This window comes from Hemiscyllium ocellatum, chromosome 19, assembly GCF_020745735.1.
Source record: "Hemiscyllium ocellatum isolate sHemOce1 chromosome 19, sHemOce1.pat.X.cur, whole genome shotgun sequence".
NCBI classification, from domain to species: domain Eukaryota; kingdom Metazoa; phylum Chordata; class Chondrichthyes; order Orectolobiformes; family Hemiscylliidae; genus Hemiscyllium; species Hemiscyllium ocellatum.
In genome coordinates, this window is record NC_083419.1 from 14280293 (window position 1) to 14301167 (window position 20875).

A 20875-nucleotide genomic window follows, 5' to 3' on the forward strand; every position below is an offset into this window, starting at 1 on the left:
TTGGTGGCATAGTCGACAGTAAAAAACGTTATCTAAGATTACAAAGGGATCTTGATCAATTGGGGCAATGGCCTGAGGAGTGCAGATGGAGTTTAACTTGGATAAATGTGAGGTAATGCATTTTGGTAAAATGAACAAGCGCAGTTCTTTGACAGTTAATGGTATGGCCCTGGGGAGTGTTGTCAAACAGAGAGACTCAACAGAAAGAAGGTGCTCAGCACACTTGCTTCACTGCTCAGACCACTGAGTATAGAAGTTTGGACTGATGCTGAGATTGTACAGAACGTAGGCGAGGGCCCCCTTGGAGTACTGTGTACAGGTCTGGTCACCCTGCCGTAGGAAAGATATTATTAAATTGGACGGGTCTCAGAAAAGATTTACTGGGATGTTGCCAGGACTGGAGAGTTTGAATTATAAAGAGAGACTGGATATTTCACTGGAACGTAGATGGTTGAGGGGTTACCTTATAGAGGTTCATAAGGTCATGAGGGGCACAGATAAGGTGCATAGCAAAGGTCTTTTCCCTAGAGTAGAGGAATTCTAAACCAGAGGGCACATTTTTAGCTGAAGGGAGAAAGACTTAAAAGGGGCTGGAGGGGCAATTTTTTTTCCCCCAGAGGATGGTTCGTATGTGGAATGAACTGCCAGAGGAAGTAGTAGATGCAGGTACAGTTACAACATTTAAACAAACATTTGGCTAGGTACATTGAAGAGAAAACTTTTAGAAAGGTATGAGCCATGGTAGGCTACTGCAAAAAATACGGAGGTCTGGCATTGAGGGTGAGTTGGAGGTTTGGATTAGGAATTGGCTGGCTGGAAGAAGACAGAGGGTAGTAGTTGATGGTAAAGGTTCATCTTGGAGTGCAGTTACCAGCGGTGTTCCACAAGGATCTGTTTTGGGACCATTGCTGTTTGTCATTTTTATAAATGACCTGGAGGAGGGGCTAGAAGGTTGGGTGAGCAAGTTTGCAGATGACACGAAAGTCGGTGGAGTTGTTGACAGTGAGGGAGGGTGAGGAAAGATGTGGCAGGTTACAGCAGGATATAGATAAGCTGCAGAGCTGGGCAGAAAGGTGGCAAATGGAGTTCAATGTAGCCAAGTGTGAAGTGATTCACTTTAGTAAGAGTAACAAGAAGATGGGGTACTGGGCTAATGGTCGGATACTTGGTAGTGTGGATGAGCAGAGGAATCTTGGTGTCCATGTACACAGATCTCTGAAAGTTGCCATCCCAGGTAAATAGTGCTGTGAAGAAGGCATATGGCGTACTGGCTTTTATTGGTAGAGGAATTGAGTTCCGGAGTCCTGAGGTCATGTTGCAGTTGTATAAGACTCTGGTGTGGCTGAATCTGGAGTATTGTGTGCAGTTTTGGTCGCCAGACTATAGGAAGGATGTGGAGGCACTGGAACGGTTGCAGAGGAGGTTTACCAGGATGTTGCCTGGTATGTTAGGAAGATCGTATGAGGAAAGGCTGAGGTGCTTGGGGCTGTTTTCATTGGAGAAAAGAAGGTTTAGGGGTGACTTGATAGAGGTGTACAAGATGATTAGGGGTTTAGATAGGGTTGGCCATGAGAACCTTTTTCCATGTACAGAGTCAGCTATTATGAGGGGGCATAGCTTTAAATTAAGGGGTGGTAGGTATAGGACAGATGTTAGGGATAGATTCTTTACTCAGTGAGTCGTTAGTTCATGGAATGCCCTGCCAGTAACAGTGGTGGACTCTCCCTCTTTATGGGCATTTAAACGGGCATTGGATAGACATATGGATAGTGGGCTAGTGTAGGTTAGGTGGGCTTGGATCGGCGCAACATCGAGGGCCGATGTATTTTTCTATGTTCTATGAGCCAAATAGACAAGTGGGACACGTTCAGTTTGGGAAACCTGGTTTGGCATGGAACATTTGGACTGAAAAGTTTGTTTCCTTGCTGTATGACTCGATGAGTTTAAATCAGAGTAATGCCGGAAAAGCACAGCAGGTCAGGCAGCATCAGGAGTAGCTGAAGGGCTTTTGCCCGAAACATCGATTTTCCTGCTCGTCTCATGCTACCTGACCTGCTGTGCTTTTCCAGCACCACTCTGATGCTGGTTTCCAGCATCTGCAGTCCTCACTTTTGCCTGTATGACTCGATGAGACAAAAAAATGTTTACAACTAACTAACTTGATTCTCAATTATTGGGGATTCCCTGCTGAAGGTGACATGAAAATGGCTGGCTGCAAGTTTTACTTAACATAAGATAGCGGAGAAGATTTTTTTAGCTGAAGCAGGAGCTTGTTTCGTGTAATATTAAAGTAATATTTGTAGACAGAATACATCCAAGGTAACAAGATTACGATAGCACACAAAGGGTCTTACAATGAGTACACAAAGGATGTTGTTGCAAACATACAGCTGCAATTCTTTATACAGAAACAGGTGGATAAAGACACCTTGAGTGTGCTGATAAAAGAATTCCATAGCTGATTTAAGTAATGAGATGCATCACAGGATAAAAGGATCTGTTAAGATTCCTAGATAATCATAGTTACAGATTTGGAATATATATAAACACATATAATCTTTTAAAATACAGTAAACAGTCAGGGACTAAACTCAATAACTTTAGAGAGACAGCTTGAAACTGTAAGAAAAGGCCCTCACACTGTTCGCTGGGTGGATTGAATTACAGGAGCAGAAGTTAGCAGTATTAGAACGTGGCTGAATAAGATGCACTGTGAAATCATGGAAGACTGAGGGTGCTTCATAAGTTTGTCTATTACAGATCATACAGTGCCATGATTAACCAGATTGACTATATATGTGACCAATTAGTAATGCGATTGATTTATAGAGTCAAAGATGGCTGAAAACAGGGAAGAAACTTCTGGAACCCCGGAGATTTCTTCCCATCAGTGTAACTTCAATAAATTCTTTGCTGGAAGTGGACTCAAAGTGTTGAATTATTTATTTAGTCATCTGCCCCAACACTAATTCTGTTCCTTTCACTTGTCTTTTAAACTTGCATTGTTCCACTAGAAGAGGGAGAGCTTATTGATCTCCAAGCATGAATTAAAGACTATGACAGATGTTCTTCCATCTACCTAGGTGTACAAGATGCCTGTAATAAATAAATATATGGTTGCAAACTTATCAATTTACAAGATGGGTTAGCTCCACTGAACTCTTCCTTAAAGACAACTGTTGGACAGTCACAGATTATGCCTGACCTGCAGGAATGCCTTCCTTGCAGTACATGCTAACTGTGATCCAAGCTGTATAGTCCCTTGCTGGAGACATCTTTCAGAACAAAATTTTTTATTTATGTTTGGAAGGACAAATCGTGGAGTCAGATATAGATTTTGAAGAGTAGCCACTCTGTTCATTAGTCCAACTTGCTCATATAGTAGACAATCTTTTGAAATGGGTTCACTTGTCACACAACTGCATAATCCATTATGAAAATAAGGCACCAGCCATACAAAACAGAATTATGGAAGTTTATGGTGGAAAAAAAACAGACTATTTTTGTTCTACAATGCCTTGCAACATTCGATTCTGTTTTCTATAGGATAGTGTTCTTTGGTTCACTTAGGTAAGAGCTTTGACAGGTGTCTGACCTTGGTAGAGAACCTCTGAATCATACAGTGTGGAAACAGGCCATTTGACGCAACAACACCGACCCTCCGAAGAGTACCCACAGGCCCATTCCTCTACCCTATTATTTTACATTTGCACCTGACCTACACATCCCTGAACACTAAGTGAATTGGCCATGCCAAATTGCCCAACCTGCAAACTTTTGGATTGTGGGAGGAAAGCAGAGCACCTGGAGAAACCCATGCAGACACAGGGAGAATGTGCAAACACAACACAGACAGTTGCCCAAGTCTGGGACCAAACCCGTGTCCCTGGCACTGAGGCAACAGTGCTAATAACTAAGCCACTGTGCTGACCCCATGGTCATATGGAATCTAAATAAGGGCAGGCCAAGAGGACTGTTGCACTTGTCTTTTGTTAATTGGATCAGGATGCAAAAAGCACGAGTTAAATTGCTGGGTCCAATGATTGTCAGTATTTCAGAATCAAGAAGAGAGCAGTTACACAATCAGCTTTTAGCATGCTAATTTCCATTCATTCTGAGAAGTGAAATGTTGGCAGAGCAAAAGCTGGCTTTGAGAGATTAATTAGACCAGTGCTGGTAGAAAACTATTTTAAAACTTTCAATTTCAATACAGTACTTCACATTAACATGAAGTTCATTCACACCAGTGAATAAAGTTCGCAATGACCCAGGTAGTGTTCATTGCTTTTCAAGTACAATATATTATGCAGCATGTGGTGAAATCAGAGACTTAGATGTCCCACATTTGAAAATATGATCACTTAAGTTTTGGAAATGTTGAAAAGCCTTAGCTTAAACTATCCCAAATTTATTTTTATCTTAATGAGACCAGGAGACTTTTTGTAGCTCCACAAAAGCGGAGGGCACAGTGGTTAGCACTGCTGCCTCACAGCGCCAGGGACCTGGGTTCAATTCCCGCCTCAGGTGACTGTGTGGAGTTTGCACGTTCTCCCCGTGTCTGCGTGGGTTTCCTCCGGGTGCTCCGGTTTCCTCCCACAGTCCAAAGATGTGCGGGTCAGGTGAATTGGCCATGCTAAATTGTCCGTAGTGTCAGGTAAGGGGTATATGTAGGGGTATGGGTGGGTTGTCGCTTCGGCGGGTCGGTGTGGACTTGTTGGGCCGAAGGGCCTGTTTCCACACTGTAAGTAATCTAATCTAAAAAAAAAAACATATTCCAGCTACTGATTGTTTCCCCCCAACCAACAAAACCTATTTATCAGTTAAACGTAGGAGATGACCAATTTGTGGGAGAATGGTCAGGAAGTGAAAACTCATGGACTCAAAGGGAAAACAAAGTTGGCTCAGTGGTAGTTAGGAGGAATGATTGAAAGACATTCAGGCCACTGGAAGGTTGCAACCATTGGGGTGCTGCAGGGCTCAGCACTAGACTCCTTGCTTTTGTGGTGTACTGCTGGTTTAGACTTAAACAGAGAGGGTATGATGAAGACTTTTCTGAACAATAAAAAATCTTGTGCCATGGATAGACAGGGGAAGAGCCAATATACAATGCACTGGTCAATTTAGCGGAAAATCAAACTTAATGTAGAGGCATGTGCAATAATGCATTTGGAGAAGGCAAGTCAGTCAACGAAATTCACCGTGCAGTAGACGTGAAAGAGGATGAAAGGCTCTAAGAGTGTGTGTCGTCAGATTAGATAAAACTTTTAAGGAACCTTACAGATTTTTTTCCTTTAACATATGAGTCACTGATTATAAGAGTTAGGAGGTTATGCCAGAATCCTGTATGACACTAGTTAGGCCACAGCTAGAATATTACATTATAGCTCTGATCCCCACATTACAGGAAGGACAAACAAAACATTAGAAGGACACTGCTAATGTGTCAGCAGTAGCTGAGTTGATGGCATTCTTATTCCTAACTCTAAATCACAAAGTTCCAGGTTCAAATTCCATTCCAGGAGTTAAGCACAAAAATCAAAGCTGACAATCCATTATATACTGAGGGAATGTTGCACTGTGTTGCCTTATGAATGAGACATTAAACCCAGCCCCCATCTATAAATGGATGTAAAATATTCCAAGCATAATTTGAAAAAAAGAACAAGGGTGTAGGTGCCTTGGAGAATATTTAGCTGGTCAACATCATTTTGCTATTTCTGGGAGCTTGCAATGTACAAATTAGCTGTCGCATTCCCTACGTTACAACAATGACAACACTTCAAAATACATTTTGTAAAGCACTTCGAGATATCTTGTAATCGTGAAATGACTGTATAAATACACGTATTTCTATTTTCTTCATAAGAAAAAAATATTGGATACATTACCTTTGGAAAAGAGGATGCTAAAAAGAGGTGGAAGTGAGATATACAATTTAAAAACTGTGTAAAAGTCTGGGATTCTTTAATATTCATTCCTGATGAAGGGCTTTTGCCTGAAACGTCGATTTTCCTGCCCCTCGGATGCTGCCTGTCTTGCTGTGTTTTTCCAGCACCACACTCTAATCTCCAGTATCTGCAGTACTCACTTTCGCCTAGTGGATTCTTTAATAATCTGGGCGGATTGATGTGAAATAATGGACAGACAGTTTACAGAGAAGTTGATGAGAAACGCTCAGATACAAGATGGTGTGGGAACCTGAAACTCCCTGCAAGAAAGGACGATAGAATCAAAAATCTTCCATCGCACTTAAAAAGCCCTTCCATGTGCACTAGAGATGCTGTAACCTACAGTGCTATAGGCTAAAAGTTGGCAAGAGGGATTATGTTGGACAGTTCTTTTCCAGCTAGCAGAGAAACAATGATTTCTTAGCATAGCAAGCAGTGCAGCCATTTAACAATCTAAAGTTCCCCAGTTTAATTCTCCGAGAAAGCGTGACAGTGAACGAGTGGTTTGTGTTACATCATTCCCTCATTGTTCTATGGGTACAATTCTGCCTTTGGGATTTGTAGTGTACTAGCATGCGATGGGTCCCGGGTTCACATTGCAGATGACCCCCAACTATTTACGCGGAGTACATGAAGTAAGGTAAGTGAACTTACATTGCAGATTGAAACCAGCGGGTACAATGTTGTGGACATCACAGATGCGACTGCAAAGGGAGTTAGGGTTGGATACTAAGTATCCAAGGATACAGTCTACTGGAAGGAGACAGACAGATGGGCAAAGGGGGTGGGGTTTCCTTGTTAGTAAGAAATGAAATTAAGTCAATCGCAGGAAACAAAAAGTCAGAAAGTGTAGAAGTGTGGGTAGAGTTGAGGAACTACTAAAGAGAAAAAGACCAAGTTGGAAGTTATGTATAGGCCTTCTACAAGTAGTCAGAATGTGTGGTAGAAAATAAATCAAGAGGTAGAAAAGCATGTAAGAAAGGTTCTATTGCAATGACCATGGGGACTTCAATATATGGATGGACTGGGAAAATCAGGGTTGTAGCAGATCCCAAAACAAGTAATTGTGGAATCCTATGAGGTGTCTTTTTGGAGCAGTTTATAGTACAGCCTACTAGGGAACAGGCAATTCTGAATTTGGTAATATGTAATGAGGTAGAGTTGATTAGGAGCTTAAAGTAAAAGAACCGCTCGAGGGCAGTGACCATAATGTGATAACATTCACCGTGGAGTTTGAGAGGGAGAAGCTGGAATAGATATAACTATTACATTGAATAAAAGATAACGACAAAGACATGAGGGAGGAGCTGGCCAGAGTTGATTGGAAAGTGAGCTAACAGGGAAAACGGTGGAGCAGCAATGGCAGGGGTTTTGGGGGGGGGGGGGGGGGGGGGGGGTAACTAGGAGACACAGCAGCAAGTCAAGCCCAGGAAGAAACAACATACTAAGGGGAGAATGGCTGACCAGACAAGTGAAGGACAGCATAAAAACAAACAAAAATGCATATAATGTGGTGAAGATTAGTGGGAAGCCAGAGGACCTACTTAAAAAAAATACAACAAGGGAGGAAAGGATGAAATATGAGGATAAACAAACTAGTAATAAAATAAGATAGCTGGAGTTTTATTAGATATATAAAAAGATAATAGAGGCAAGAGTGGACATTGAATAACTGGAAAGTGAGGTGGGAAAAGTAGGAATGATAAACAAAAAAAAAAGGCACAAGAAGTGAATAGGTACTTCGCATCAGTCCTCATGGTGGGAAATACCAGCAGCATATCAGAACTTCAAGAAAGTCAGGGGACAGAGGTGAATGTAATGGAGAAGATACTGGGGAAGCTGGAACGTCTGAAGGGGAATAAATTCCCTGGACCAGATGGACTACACCCCAGGTTTCTGAAGGGAATGGTTAAGGAGATTGTGGAGACATTGGTGGTGACCTTTTGCGAAACACTGGAATCAGGGAGGATCCCAGAGGACTCAAAAATAGCCAATGTAAACCTTTAACTGAAAACAAAAAATGCTGGAAATCACAGTGGGTCAGGCAGCATCCATGGATAGAGAGCAAACTAACATTTCAAGTCTAGATGATTCTTCAGAGCTGACATGAAATGTAGAAGGAGCAGCACATATGTAATGATTGGGGTGGGGTGGGAGTGCTGACGGAGAAAGGGCATTGATTGTGCAGATTAGGTTATTGCAATGTGAGAAAGGCAGAATAATAATGTGTTTAACTGCCAAACTTTAAAGAACAGACAGTCCCACTGAACTGGAGGGAGGGCTCAGAGGACATGCTGACAGAGAATGTAGCAAGTAAAGCTAAAAGAGAAGGAATGATAGTGGGTTTACAATCTGAAGATGCTGAATTCAATTTGAAGTCCAGAAGGTTGTAAAGTGCCAGTGTGAAGATGAGACATTGTCCCTCCAGTTTGTGCTGTGATTCACTGGACCATAACAGAATGCCCAGGACAGACAAGTGGACATGTGAGCAGGACGCTGTGTTAAAATGACTGGAAGGTCAGGGTCTTGCTTGCACACGGACCAGAGGTGTTTAGCGAAACGGTTAACCAGTCTGTGTTTAGTTTCTCCAATGTAGAGTAGGCCACATTGTGTGCAGCGAATGCAATACACCAGGTTGAAGGGAAGGATGAAACTCTGCTTCACCTGGAAAGGTGGTTTAGGACCTTGGATGAGGAGCAGAGAGGTGATGAAGGGGTAACTGTTACATGGGAAGGTACCCAAGCAGGACTGACTTCACGTCAGCTCTGATGAAATCATCTAGACTCGAAACATTAGCTTGCTCTCTCTTCAATGATGCTGCCTGACCTGCTGTGATTTCCAGCATTTTTTGTTTTCAGTATGGATTCCAGTATCTGCAGTAATTTGCTCCTAAAATGTTTACACTTGCTTAAGTACACAGAAGATGGGAAATTATGGATGGATTAGCCTGACCTCTATCATTGGTAAGATTTTAGAATCCATCATGAAGGATGAGATTGCAGAGTACTTAAAAGTGCATTGTAAAATAGGGTTGAGTCAGCACAGCTTATTAAGGGGACGTCATACCTGACAAATCTTTTTGAATTCTTTGAGGAGGCAACAAGTTAGACAAAGGAAAGCTAGTGGACACAATCGATTTTGATTTATAGAAAGCCTTTGACAAGTTGTCGCACAGGAGGCTGCTAAATAAGATAAGAGTCCATGGTGTTAGGGCAAGGTACTGTCATGGATCAAGGATTGGCTGACTGGCAGAAAATGGATTTAAAGGGGTCACTTTCAGGATAGCAGAATGGCAACTAGTTGAGTTCCACAGGGGTCAGTTTTGGGATCACATCCCAAAGTCTCAGTCATACAGCATGGAAAAAGACCCTTCTGTCCAATTCATTCATGCTGACCAGATATCCTAATCTTAGTCCTATTTGCCTGTATTTGGCTCATATCCCTCCAAACTCTTTCTCGGTATATATCCATCCATCCAGATGCCTTTTAAATGTTGTAATTGTACCAGCCTCCGCCACTTCCTCTGGCAGTTCATTGCATACATGCACCACCCTCAGGATGAAAAAGTTGTCCCTTAGGTTCCTTTTAAATCTTTCCTCTCTCACCTTAAACCTATGTCCCCTAGTTTTGGACTCTGCTATCCTGGGGAAAAGATCTTGGCTATTCACCCTATCTATGCCCCTCATGATTTGTAAACCTCTATAAAAGGTCACCCTCAGCCTCCAAAGCTCCAGGGAAAATAGCCCACCTCATTCACCTTTCCCTATCGCTCAATCCCTCCAATCCCGATAGCATCCTTGTAAATCTTTTCCAAACCCTTTCAAGTTTCACAGCATGAATCCTGTAGCAGGGTAACCAGAATTGAATGTAGTATTCCAATAGTGGCCTAAACAATTTCCTGTAAAGCTGCAACATGATGTCCTAACTCCTATATTCACTGCACTGACCAATAAAGGCAAGCATACTAAAAAAACCTTCTATTCATAATCTGCTTTAACAAATCTTGACAAAGGAACTGAAGTTATTTTTGCGAGGTTTACAGATAATACAAACTTGTGAATTTCCCCTATTCTACTCATTCAAGTGAGCAACCTCAGTACTGTGGAATGTAACAGGTTTTGCTCCAGAGAATCAGTTCCAAGGTCATATACTAATTTTGATGCTAAATACTCTTTACTTTTTCCTTCGACAATAAATGGTTAACAAATCTGAGAAAGGATTGGGAACGCTTTCCATTTCTTGGACCAGCAGTCTTTATATCACATTCACACTTTTCCCACTTTCGCTCAATTATTAACTGCTTTGCCTTTTGGATGAATAACTTTGGCTTGTGGATTCACATTCAAAGAATTTTCTTCCTCAGATTTGTACAGGTTTTCAAAGCATCTACTTCCATAAGATTACAAAATGCAGGAACAGAAAGAGGGCGTTCAGCTACTGAATATGCTGTCATTCAACCGAGGCTGATGGGTTTGAGTTATAGGGACCAGTTGAATGGGCTGGGACATTTTCCCTCTTTGGAGTGTTGGAGGTGGAGGAGTGATCTTCCTGAGGGGCATGAATAGGGTAAATTGCCAAGGTATTTTTCCTAGGGTGGGGGAATCCAAAATTAGAGGGCATAGGTTTTGGTGGGGGGGGGGGGGGGGGGGGGGGGAGGAGGAGGAGGAGGAGGAGGAGGAGGAGGAGGAGGGGAGAAAAAGAAATTTAAAAAGGACTGGGGGTAACTTTTTCATGCACATGGTGGTGCATGTATTGAATAAGGTGCCATAAGAAGTGGTGGAGGCAGGTACAATTACAACAAATAAAATGCACCTGAATGGGTATGTGAATAGGAAGGATTTAAAGGGATATGGGTTGGGAGTGTGTTGCTGGAAAAACACAACAGGTCAGGCAGCATCCAAGGAGCAAGGGATATGGGTCAATTGCTGGCAAATTGGACTTAGTCAGATTGGGATGTCTGGTTGGCACAGATGAATTGTACAAAAGATCATAGATATAAGATCATAGCTGATCTGAATTTTCAGCTCCTTAATTTCCTTACTGATTAAAAAAACATCTGGCTACCTTAAAAGCACTTAGACCCAGTCTTTACAGCTCTTTTCAGTAAAGGATTCTACAGATTTACAAACCAGAGGAGAAATTCTTCCTCAGTCTTAAATGGTTGACGTTTTATTCTCAGATTATGTCCTCTGGTCGTAGATGTCAAGGGAAAACAATCTCTTCACATCTACCCTGTCAAGCCCTCAAAACATTTTATGTTTCAGTGGGTCACCTCTCATTCTTCTTAACTCCAATGAGTATACACACTACTTAAACTCTACTCGAGAGAAAAATCCCTCCATTCCTGGAAACCATCTAGTGAACCTTCTCTGGATCGCTTACAAAGCCAGTGTATCTTTCCTTCAGTAAAGGGAGCAAAATATGGATCTAGATCTGTATAATTTTAGTAAGACTTCCCTACATCTATACTCCATTCCCATTACCCACATAACTTCTATGCTAACATATTGAATTTGAACCTAGTTCTCAGACATCATCATCATCCATGCACCATAGTTTATGTCCAATTATTAAACCCAAGTTAGGACAAGCATCTAGGGATTGGTTAAATGCCAAAAATATTGATTCACCTAATATATAAATAATGACTGGCAATGGATACTACCGCAGTTGTGAAGGTGTAATGTACATTGGAAAAATTGTCACCAACGTAGGCAGATTTTCATTTGCAGTACTTGAAATTCCTTTTCTCTTTGTTTTTTTTCTAATTTCTTTCCACACATTGTTAAGGCAGTAAGCGTGTGGTAGCAGAATATTTATGCTTCTGTCTTTTCTGAGTAAATGTTTAAGGAAAAAATGAGGTCTGCAGATGCTGAAGATCAGAGCTGAAAATGTGTTGCTGGAAAAGTGCTGCATTTCTGAAGAACTTATGCTCGAAATGTCGAATCTCCTGTTCCTTGGACGCTGCCTGACCTGCTGCGCTTTTCCAGCAACACATTTTCAGCTCTGAGTAAATGTTTACACTTGTCTGATTTATGTCTCAATTTCTGCACTTGGCTTTTTCATTACCCTGCTCAATGATAATAATGTTCTAAATAGGTTTACCAAACATGGAGACAGGCTAGTAAATCACATGCCCTGCTGCTGATGTTTATTGCAAACCTAATGAAATTGTACATTCATGCAGTATTATGTGGAGTGCAAATCAACTGCTGGGCATTAAGATATTAGCCCAAGTTAGGAAAATTAAGCTAAGCAAGGAGCAGTTGCAACTTCTAAACTTAAATTTGTGTCTGACACATTGAAGTATTGTGTTGGGATCAATGTGGTTTGCAGCCCAACAGCACCATCTACAGGATAACTGAAATATTACAATGTAGTCTCAGCAGCATATACTGTATATGCCTGGAAATTACCATCTGCAGTAGGAGATAGACAATATAATCATTACCCCATAACATTCAATGATATTACATTCACTGAATCCCCTCCCTACTTGCTCCCAATTATCAACATCCTGGGGGTTACTATTGACCAGACCTCAAATGGACTTACTCACGACAACAGCAGGTCAGAGGCTAAGAAATACTGCAGGTAACTTCACCTCCCGAATGCCCAAAGCCTGACCACGATCTACCAAGGCACGAGTCAGGAGTGAGACGGAATACTCCCCCAACTTGTCTGGAAAAGTGCAGCTCCAACAACACTTTGGAGGCTTGACATCATCCAGGGCAAAGTGTCCCACTTGATTGGTAGCACATCCATAAAGCAGCCACTTACTCCATCACTGACACTCAGTAGCAGCAATGCATACTACTTACAAGATGTGCCACAGATATCCTAGGACAGTACCTTTCAAACCCACAGCCACTTACATCTAGAAGGACGAGGGCAGCATGTATTGGGATAACCACTGTCTAAGTTCTCTTCCAAACCATTCACCTTCTGACTTTGAAATCTGTAACTGTTGCTGGGTTAAAATGCTGGAATTCCATCCCTAAGTGCAATGTGGATCGATCTACATCACATGGACTGCAGCAGTTCAAGAATGGAGCTCACCACTACCTTCTCAAGAGATGGGTAATAAATGAAGGTGATCTTCATGTCCCACGAGTGAATAAAAAAGTACTCAAATCCAGCTATCCACAAAGTAGTTTTCAAAATGGACACAAATATTGCCCTCTGCAGGGAAAGTTGTGGTATTACAATAGATAACAAGTTCTTCCCAACAGTATGTGTATTGCTGAGAAAGGATATTTTGTTGAAGCTTTTCAGCCTGTGCTCATTAGGTCAATTCAAAACCAATGGAGAGAAAGTCAACATTAACACTGCATGAGGGGAGAATACTGATTGGTTTCCTAGTGGATTCTGATTAGCAAAGACGTTGTCACAAAGAAGACCATATTTAATGATGATTGACTGATCTGCCAAGCTCCATTTAGATTTCAAATGGGAAAGCCCTGAGAATTGAACCAGCAAATATCGGTCACCTGATTGAGAACTGAGGAAGGGTCACTCAACCCAAAATGTTAACTGATTTCTCTTCACAGATGCTGCCAGACCTGTTGAGCTTTTCCAGCAATTTCTGTTTTTATTTCCGATTTACAGCATCTGCAGTTGTTTGGGTTTTTAATATCTGCCACCGGTTTTGTTAAGTTGAAACACACATCGAGTGCGTGCACATAAATGAAGTGTTGGAGAAACTTGGCAGTTCCTGCAGCACTTGTAGAGAGAACAAAGAAAGAAGTAATGCTTTGGAGTCTACTGACCATTCGTCAGAAGTGAGAATAGCTCAGAAATGGTATTTTATGTTGATGTCTGGGGGTGGTGGAGTGGTGCCGAGGAGGAGAATGAAAATTGAGAAATGAAAAATGAAAATCGCACAATGTAATTCTGGGACTTACATATTAAAGAACCTAAACCACCATATATCATTCTAAAAGATGAAAGACTTGATCTAAATTTGTTTGAGAAATATAACCTGGTGTTGTGTGATTTTTACCTAAAGTTGTTTAATATATTACTACAAATCTATGACACTGTAACCCTTTTGCTATAAATTTTGCGTCGTATGATCATGTCCCACAACTACCTGAAGAGGCAGTGCCTCAAAAGCTAGTGTTTCTAAATAAACCTGTTGGACTATAACCTGGTGCTTTGTGATTTTTAACTTGGTCCACTCCAGTCCAACAGCAGCACTTCTAAATCATAATTTTCATAAGTAGTAACAACATTTGAACCTGATTTATTTTCCCTTTAAGATATGAAATAGTCATATTACATGACAAGCTCACCTTGTGTTTAGAGAGAAAGTCGATTCCAATGTCCACTACTGGGGGATCAGACGATTGCATGTCAACTATGTGTCCCCTGGGATTTATCTACATAATTATAAAGATTAGAAATGGGGAAAATCAACCCAATGACATAGGCTGCTTCAGAAAATCAGAATTTTTAGGGAACAAATAAACTGAATAAATCCAAAATGAAGTTTGATAATATACTTACTTTTGCAGCAAACTTTAGAATTAGATACCAAATCCTCAAACAAAGACGACAGTGGTGTGCTAAAACAAAGTCATAGAGTTGGACAGCACGGAAGCAGACTTTTCGGTCCAACTTGACCAGATATTCTAGAGAAATTGAGTTCCATTTGCCAGCATTCATTCCATATCCCTCTAAACTCTTCCTATTCATATAGCCATCCAGATGCCTTTTAAATGCTGTAATTATATTAGCTTCCACCATTTCCTCTAGCAGCTCATTCCATTCATGCACCACTCTCTACATGAAAAAGCTGCCCCTTAGATCTCTTTTAAATCTTCTCCCTCTAACCTTAAACCTATGCCCTCTAGTTTTGCACTTTCCCACCCCAGGGAAAAGATCTTCACTATCTACCCTATCCATGCCCCTCATGATTTAATAAAACTCTATAAAGTCACTCCAGGGAAAGCTGCCCCAGCCTATTCCGCCTCTCCCTCTAGCTTAAACCCTCTAACTCTGGCAACATATTTGGAAATCTTTTCTGAACCCTTTGAAGTTTCATAACATCTTTCCTATAGCAGAGAGATCAGAATTGCAGTTTTGATTTAATTAGATCATACTGAAGGTAGTAAACATGTAGAATGAACTATCTACGGTTAAGTAATTGAAGTAGTAGGTGAAGGGTATGCACCCTTGTGACACGTAAGATTGCACATTTTTGAAGACTTAACATTAAACACAGTCTCACTCCAAATGTAACCAATATATGCAGATTCATGATCCAACATAAACTTAGTTTGAGAATCGATAATCTATGATGTGACGTTAAACTACCATGTAATGTCCAATTCCCCCTCAAATTCTAGATAATCCACTTGTTTCATTCTTGCATTTGCAGCCTGCTTTTTGAAAATCAAGCAAATGACCCAAAAGCCAATGGTTTTAAAAAAGCCAATTAAAATAAGAATTCTAATTGGCTCAAATTGCAATTTTGGCTTCAAACACTGCCTGGAATTTCAAGAAAGCAGACATTCTCTGCACAGTAGCAACAACCAGTTCATATGCTGAAATGGAAATATTAATTTTATTCTCTTGGCATTACCGAAACTTTGCAAATTTGAAGGTGTATTATAGAATGGCCTTTCTTCAAATATCACACAGGTGAGGAGATCTGCCCTCTTGGGATCAAACCGCTTTTTTTTCTTCAACTGGACTCTTACAGCTTGTTCTATTTTACAAAGTTTTTATATTTCACTTTCTTCCTGCTAACTTGTACCCTTGCTCACAATATATAAAAATACTACATATATAAAATATTTATTTCTCCTCCTGTCTTGTACTAATGTCACTTTGTACAAAGTGTGCATTGTGACTTTTTGTCCAGTCTAGTAGTAACTGAATTAGTTAAATAAGGGCAGCATGGTGGCTCAGTGATTAGCACTGCTATCTCATAGCACCAGGGACCTGGGTTCCATTCTACCCTTTGTGCAAACTTCACACAGGCAGTTGACCGTCTCGTATCTGTGTGGGTTTCCTTTGGATGCTCCGATTTCCTCTCACAGTCCAAAGATGTGCAGGTTAGGTGGATTGGCCATGGTAATTGTGGGGTTACTAGGATAGGATGGGGGAGTGCGCCTGGATGGGAAGGTCGTTGGAGGGTTGGTGTGGACTTGATGGGCTGAATGGCCTGCTTCTACACTGTAGGGATTCTATATTTATTTTAAGTAATTACTTGTAGACAGAGTTGATTTACCCTTTGGGAATGATTCAGGAGTGAAGGTTACAGCCTTGCCTATGGCAATAGAAAGTCCATTTGAGGCTAAAAGGAGATGGAATAATTGCAAGAATAGGTTCAGAATATTTTTCCATCGTGCATAGTGTCCAGAATAATGGCTAACAAAGTTCATCACCAGAGGTCACGGCATTAATGAAAGAAAATATTAGGTGGCTGAGACTATTTGAGAATGAGGATAATTTGAAGGTGGTGTTTGGCATATCTTTGCTATTGAGGCTTAGGAAGTAAATCCAGAGTTTAAAAAAAAGTTAACATAGACAGCTCACACCGAAGCTGAAGTTGGGGTAGTTTAACAGTGCTACCATATTAAGAAGTTGGATCTCATGAGGAAGTGGAGACATCTGCACAGATCTGTGCCCAAAAAATGGAAGACTGTTCACCAAATATTGGTACCACCACATCTCATAAGGAGATAATGTGAGTAGTACATCAAATTCCTTTGGCAGACCACATTGGAACATGGAAGACCCAGGCACTGATAAACATGTATTTTATAAGGCCAAGACTTCAAAAAGACATAGTACAGCTCTGTAAAACATCAGGTGGTAGGAAAACCAGCACCTTTAATACCCATACCAGTCGGGTTTTAGATTGCACAGAACCACCACTGAAAATGAAAGCAGATCATCAGTATAACCTTATATTTATGGATATGTGAACCTGCTTCCCAGATGCCATTACCTTAATGACAGATACAGCTAGGGTAGTAGTGGAAAGATTTACTCAGCATCGGCGCTGCCTCGTGCTCCCACGAGGAGGTTGAACAGTTCATCTCGGCGCTGCCTCGTGCTCCCACGAGGAGGTTGAACAGTTCATCAACTTTACTAACACTTTCCATCCCGACCTGAAATTCACCTGGACTGTCTCAGACTCCTCCCTCCCCTTCCTAGACCTTTCCATCTCTATCTCGGGCGACCGACTCAACACAGACATCTATTATAAACCGACTGACTCCCACAGCTACCTGGACTACACCTCCTCCCACCCTGCCCCCTGTAAAAACGCCATCCCATATTCCCAATTCCTTCGTCTCCGCCGCATCTGCTCCCAGGAGGACCAGTTCCAACACCGCACAGCCCAGATGGCCTCCTTCTTCAAGGACGTGATCGATGATGCCCTCCACCGCATCTCCTCCACTTCCCGCTCCTCCGCCCTTGAGCCCCGCTCCTCCAACCGCCACCAAGACAGAACCCCACTGGTTCTCACCTACCACCCCACCAACCTCCACATACAACGTATCATCCGCCGCCATTTCCGCCACCTCCAAACGGACCCCACCACCAAGGATATATTTCCCTCCCCTCCCCTATCAGTGTTCCGCAAGGACCACTCCCTTCGTGACTCCCTCGTCAGATGCACACCCCCCACCAACCCAACCTCCACCCCCGGCACCTTCCCCTGCAACCGCAGGAAATGTAAAACTTGCGCCCACACCTCCACACTCACTTCCCTCCAAGGCCCCAAGGGATCCTTCCATATCCGCCACAAGTTCACCTGTACCTCCACACACATCATCTATTGCATCCGCTGCACCCGATGTGGCCTCCTCTATATTGGTGAGACAGGCCGCTTACTTGCGGAACGCTTCAGAGAACACCTCCGGGCCGCCCGGACCAACCAACCCAATCACCCCGTGGCTCAACACTTTAACTCTCCCTCCCACTCCACCGAGGACGTGCAGGTCCTTGGACTCCTCCACCGGCAGAACATAACAACACGACGGCTGGAGGAGGAGCGCCTCATCTTCCGCCTGGGAACCCTCCAACCACAAGGTATGAATTCAGATTTCTCCAGTTTCCTCATTTCCCCTCCCCCACCTTGTCTCAGTTGGTTCCCTTAACTCAGCACCGCCCTCCTAACCTGCAATCCTCTTCCTGACCTCTCCGCCCCCACCCCACTCCAGCCTATCACCCTCACCTTGACCTCCTTCCACCTATCCCACCTCCATCGCCCCTCCCCCAAGTCCCTCCTCCCTACCTTTTATCTTAGCCTGCTTGGCTACTCTCTCTCATTCCTGATGAAGGGCTTATGCTCGAAACGTCGAATTCTCTATTCCTGAGATGCTGCCTGGCCTGCTGTGCTTTGACCAGCAACACATTTGCAGCAGAAAGATTTACTCAGTCTTACTCTGTTATTGACTACCAATTGAGATACAATCTCAATGTTCTAAGGTTTTCCAGGAAATCATTAACAGTTTGGACATGAAACAAAAACAGAAATTGTTAGAAAAACTCAGCAGGTCTGGCAGCATCAGTGGAGAGAAAGCAGAGTTAATGTTTCAAGTCCAGTGACTGTCGTCAGAACTAGACTGGCCTTTGATCACTGTTTTTATAGCAATTTTTTTTGTTTCCAATTTCCAGCGCCTACAGTTTTTTTTTGTTGGGTATAAAACAATTAAGTCAATGCATATCAGCTATAAACCATGGTGCTCTGGGGAGATACCATTAGAATCTCAAACCACAATTAAGGCATATAGTCGAGAATACCCATAGGATTGGGACAAACAATTAGATTCCTTAGTATTTGCCAAATGAAACCACCAGGTTCAGTCCATTTTAAGTGATTTATTGTCATGAGTGTTCTGTTAAGATTAATTTGGGAGAAGTTCTTAAACCAAATAAAGACAAATCCTCAATGTTAGAATGCATGTCCATTTTTCTTCAAAAGAAACACAGGAGCATGTAGGGTTTCACGAGAGAATTTGAAAGTTTCACAAGGAAAAAGAATGGGCAGACAACAGTCAGCAATTAGAACATTTCAAACAGAAGATGAAGTAAGTGACTTACCTGGTAAATACTAGTCATAGGAAGAATCATTGGTTAGTCACATAAACATGTTGAAAAGGTATTATTCTAGGATAGAAGAAAGGGGGAAGAAGTGCGTCAGGTAAGAGTAGTAGAATATGACAGAGACAATAAGAGTGAAGCAATAGTGAAAACTGGCACATAGGAATATGGTTTGGTTTTTGGAAGTCAATCATCTTCAGAACATCTCAGAGGGAATTCCTCAGAGTAGTTCCCTAGCCTCTAGCATGTTCAGCTACTTCATTAATGACCCTCCCCTACATCATAAGGTAGGAAGTGGGATATTCACTGACGATTGCACAATGTTCGGCACCATTCTTAACTCCACAGATATCAAAACCATCTGTATCTAAATGCAATAAGACCGGAATAAGACCATAAGACATAGGAGTGGAAGTAAGGCCATTCGGCCCATCGAGTCCACTCTGCCATTCAATCATGGCTGATGGGCATTTCAACTCCACTTACCTGCATTCTCCTCATAGCCCTTAATTCCTTGTGACATCAAGAATTTATCAATCTCTGGCTTGAAGCCACTTAGCGTCCCGGCGTCCACTGCACTCTGCGGCAATGAATTCCACAGGCCCACCACTCTCTGGCTGAAGAAATGTCTCCGCATTTCTGTTCTGAATTGACCCCCTCTAATTCTAAGGCTGTGTCCACGGGTCCTAGTCTCCTTGCCTAACGGAAACAATTTCCTAGCGTCCACTCTTTCCAAGCCATGTATTAGCTTGTAAGTTTCTATTAAGTCTCCCCTCAATCTTCTAAACTCCAATGAATACAATCCCAGGATCTTCAGCCGTTCCTCATATGTTAGATCGACCACTCCAGGGATCATCTGTGTGAATCTCCGCTGGACACGCTCCAGTGCCAGTATGTCCTTCCTGAGGTGTGGGGACCAAAACTGGACACAGTATTCCAAATGGGGCCTAACCAGAGCTTTACAAAATCTCAGTAGCACAACAGTGCTTTTATATTCCAACCCTCTTGAGATAAATGACAACATTGCATTCACTTTCTTAATCACGGACTCAACCTGCATGTTTACCTTTAGAGAATCCTCGACTAGCATTCCCAGATCCCTTTGTACTTTGGCTTTACGAACTTTCTCACCGTTTAGAAAGCAGTCTATGCTTTTATTCATTTTGTCAAAGTGCAAGACCTTGCATCTGCTCATGTTGAATTCCATCAGCCATTTCCTGGACCACTCTCCCAAACTGTCTAGATCTTTCTGCAGCCTCCCCACTTCCTCAGTACTACCTGCTTGTCTGCCTAACTTCATATCATGGGCAAACTTCGCTAGAATGCCTCCTGTCCCTTTATCCAGATCATTAATATATAATGTGAACAGCTGCGGCCCCAACACTGAACCCTGTGGGACACCGCTTGTCACTGGCTGCCATTCTGAAAAAGAACCTTTTATCCCAACTCTCTGCCTTCTGTCAGACAGCCAATCCTCAATCCATACCAGTAGCTCACCTCAAACACCATAGGCCCTCACCTTGCTCAGCAGCCTCCCGGGTGGCACCTTATCAAAGGCCTTTTGGAAGTCTAGATAGACCACATCCACTGGGTTTCCCTGGTCTAACCTACTTGTCAACTCTTCAAAGAATTCCAATAGGTTTGTCAGACACGACCTCCCCTTACTAAATCCATGTTGACTTATTCTAATCAGACTCTGCTCTTCCAAGAATTTAGAAACCTCATCCTTAATGATGAAATCTAGAATTTTACCAACAACCAAGGTTAGGTTAATTGGTCTATAATTTTCTATCTTTTGTCTTGATCCTTTCTTGAACAAGGAGGTTACAACAGCGATCTTCCAATCAGCCGGGACTTTCCCT

General features: G+C 42.2%; 1 protein-coding gene across 5 annotated transcripts in view; it reads right to left on the bottom strand.

Annotated features, from left to right (window-relative positions):
- The window catches only part of poc1b (POC1 centriolar protein B), a 126852-nt gene that overhangs the window by 38055 nt on the left and 67922 nt on the right, over positions 1 to 20875 (bottom strand). For 3 of the 5 annotated variants that reach the window (XM_060839249.1, XM_060839247.1, XM_060839250.1), the window contains one exon: positions 14243 to 14329. The exons of the other annotated variants lie outside the window; for them this stretch is intronic. In XM_060839249.1, the coding sequence (XP_060695232.1) occupies positions 14243 to 14329 (87 nt within the window). The remainder of the gene's footprint in view (positions 1 to 14242; positions 14330 to 20875) is intronic. 5 annotated transcript variants of the gene reach the window in all.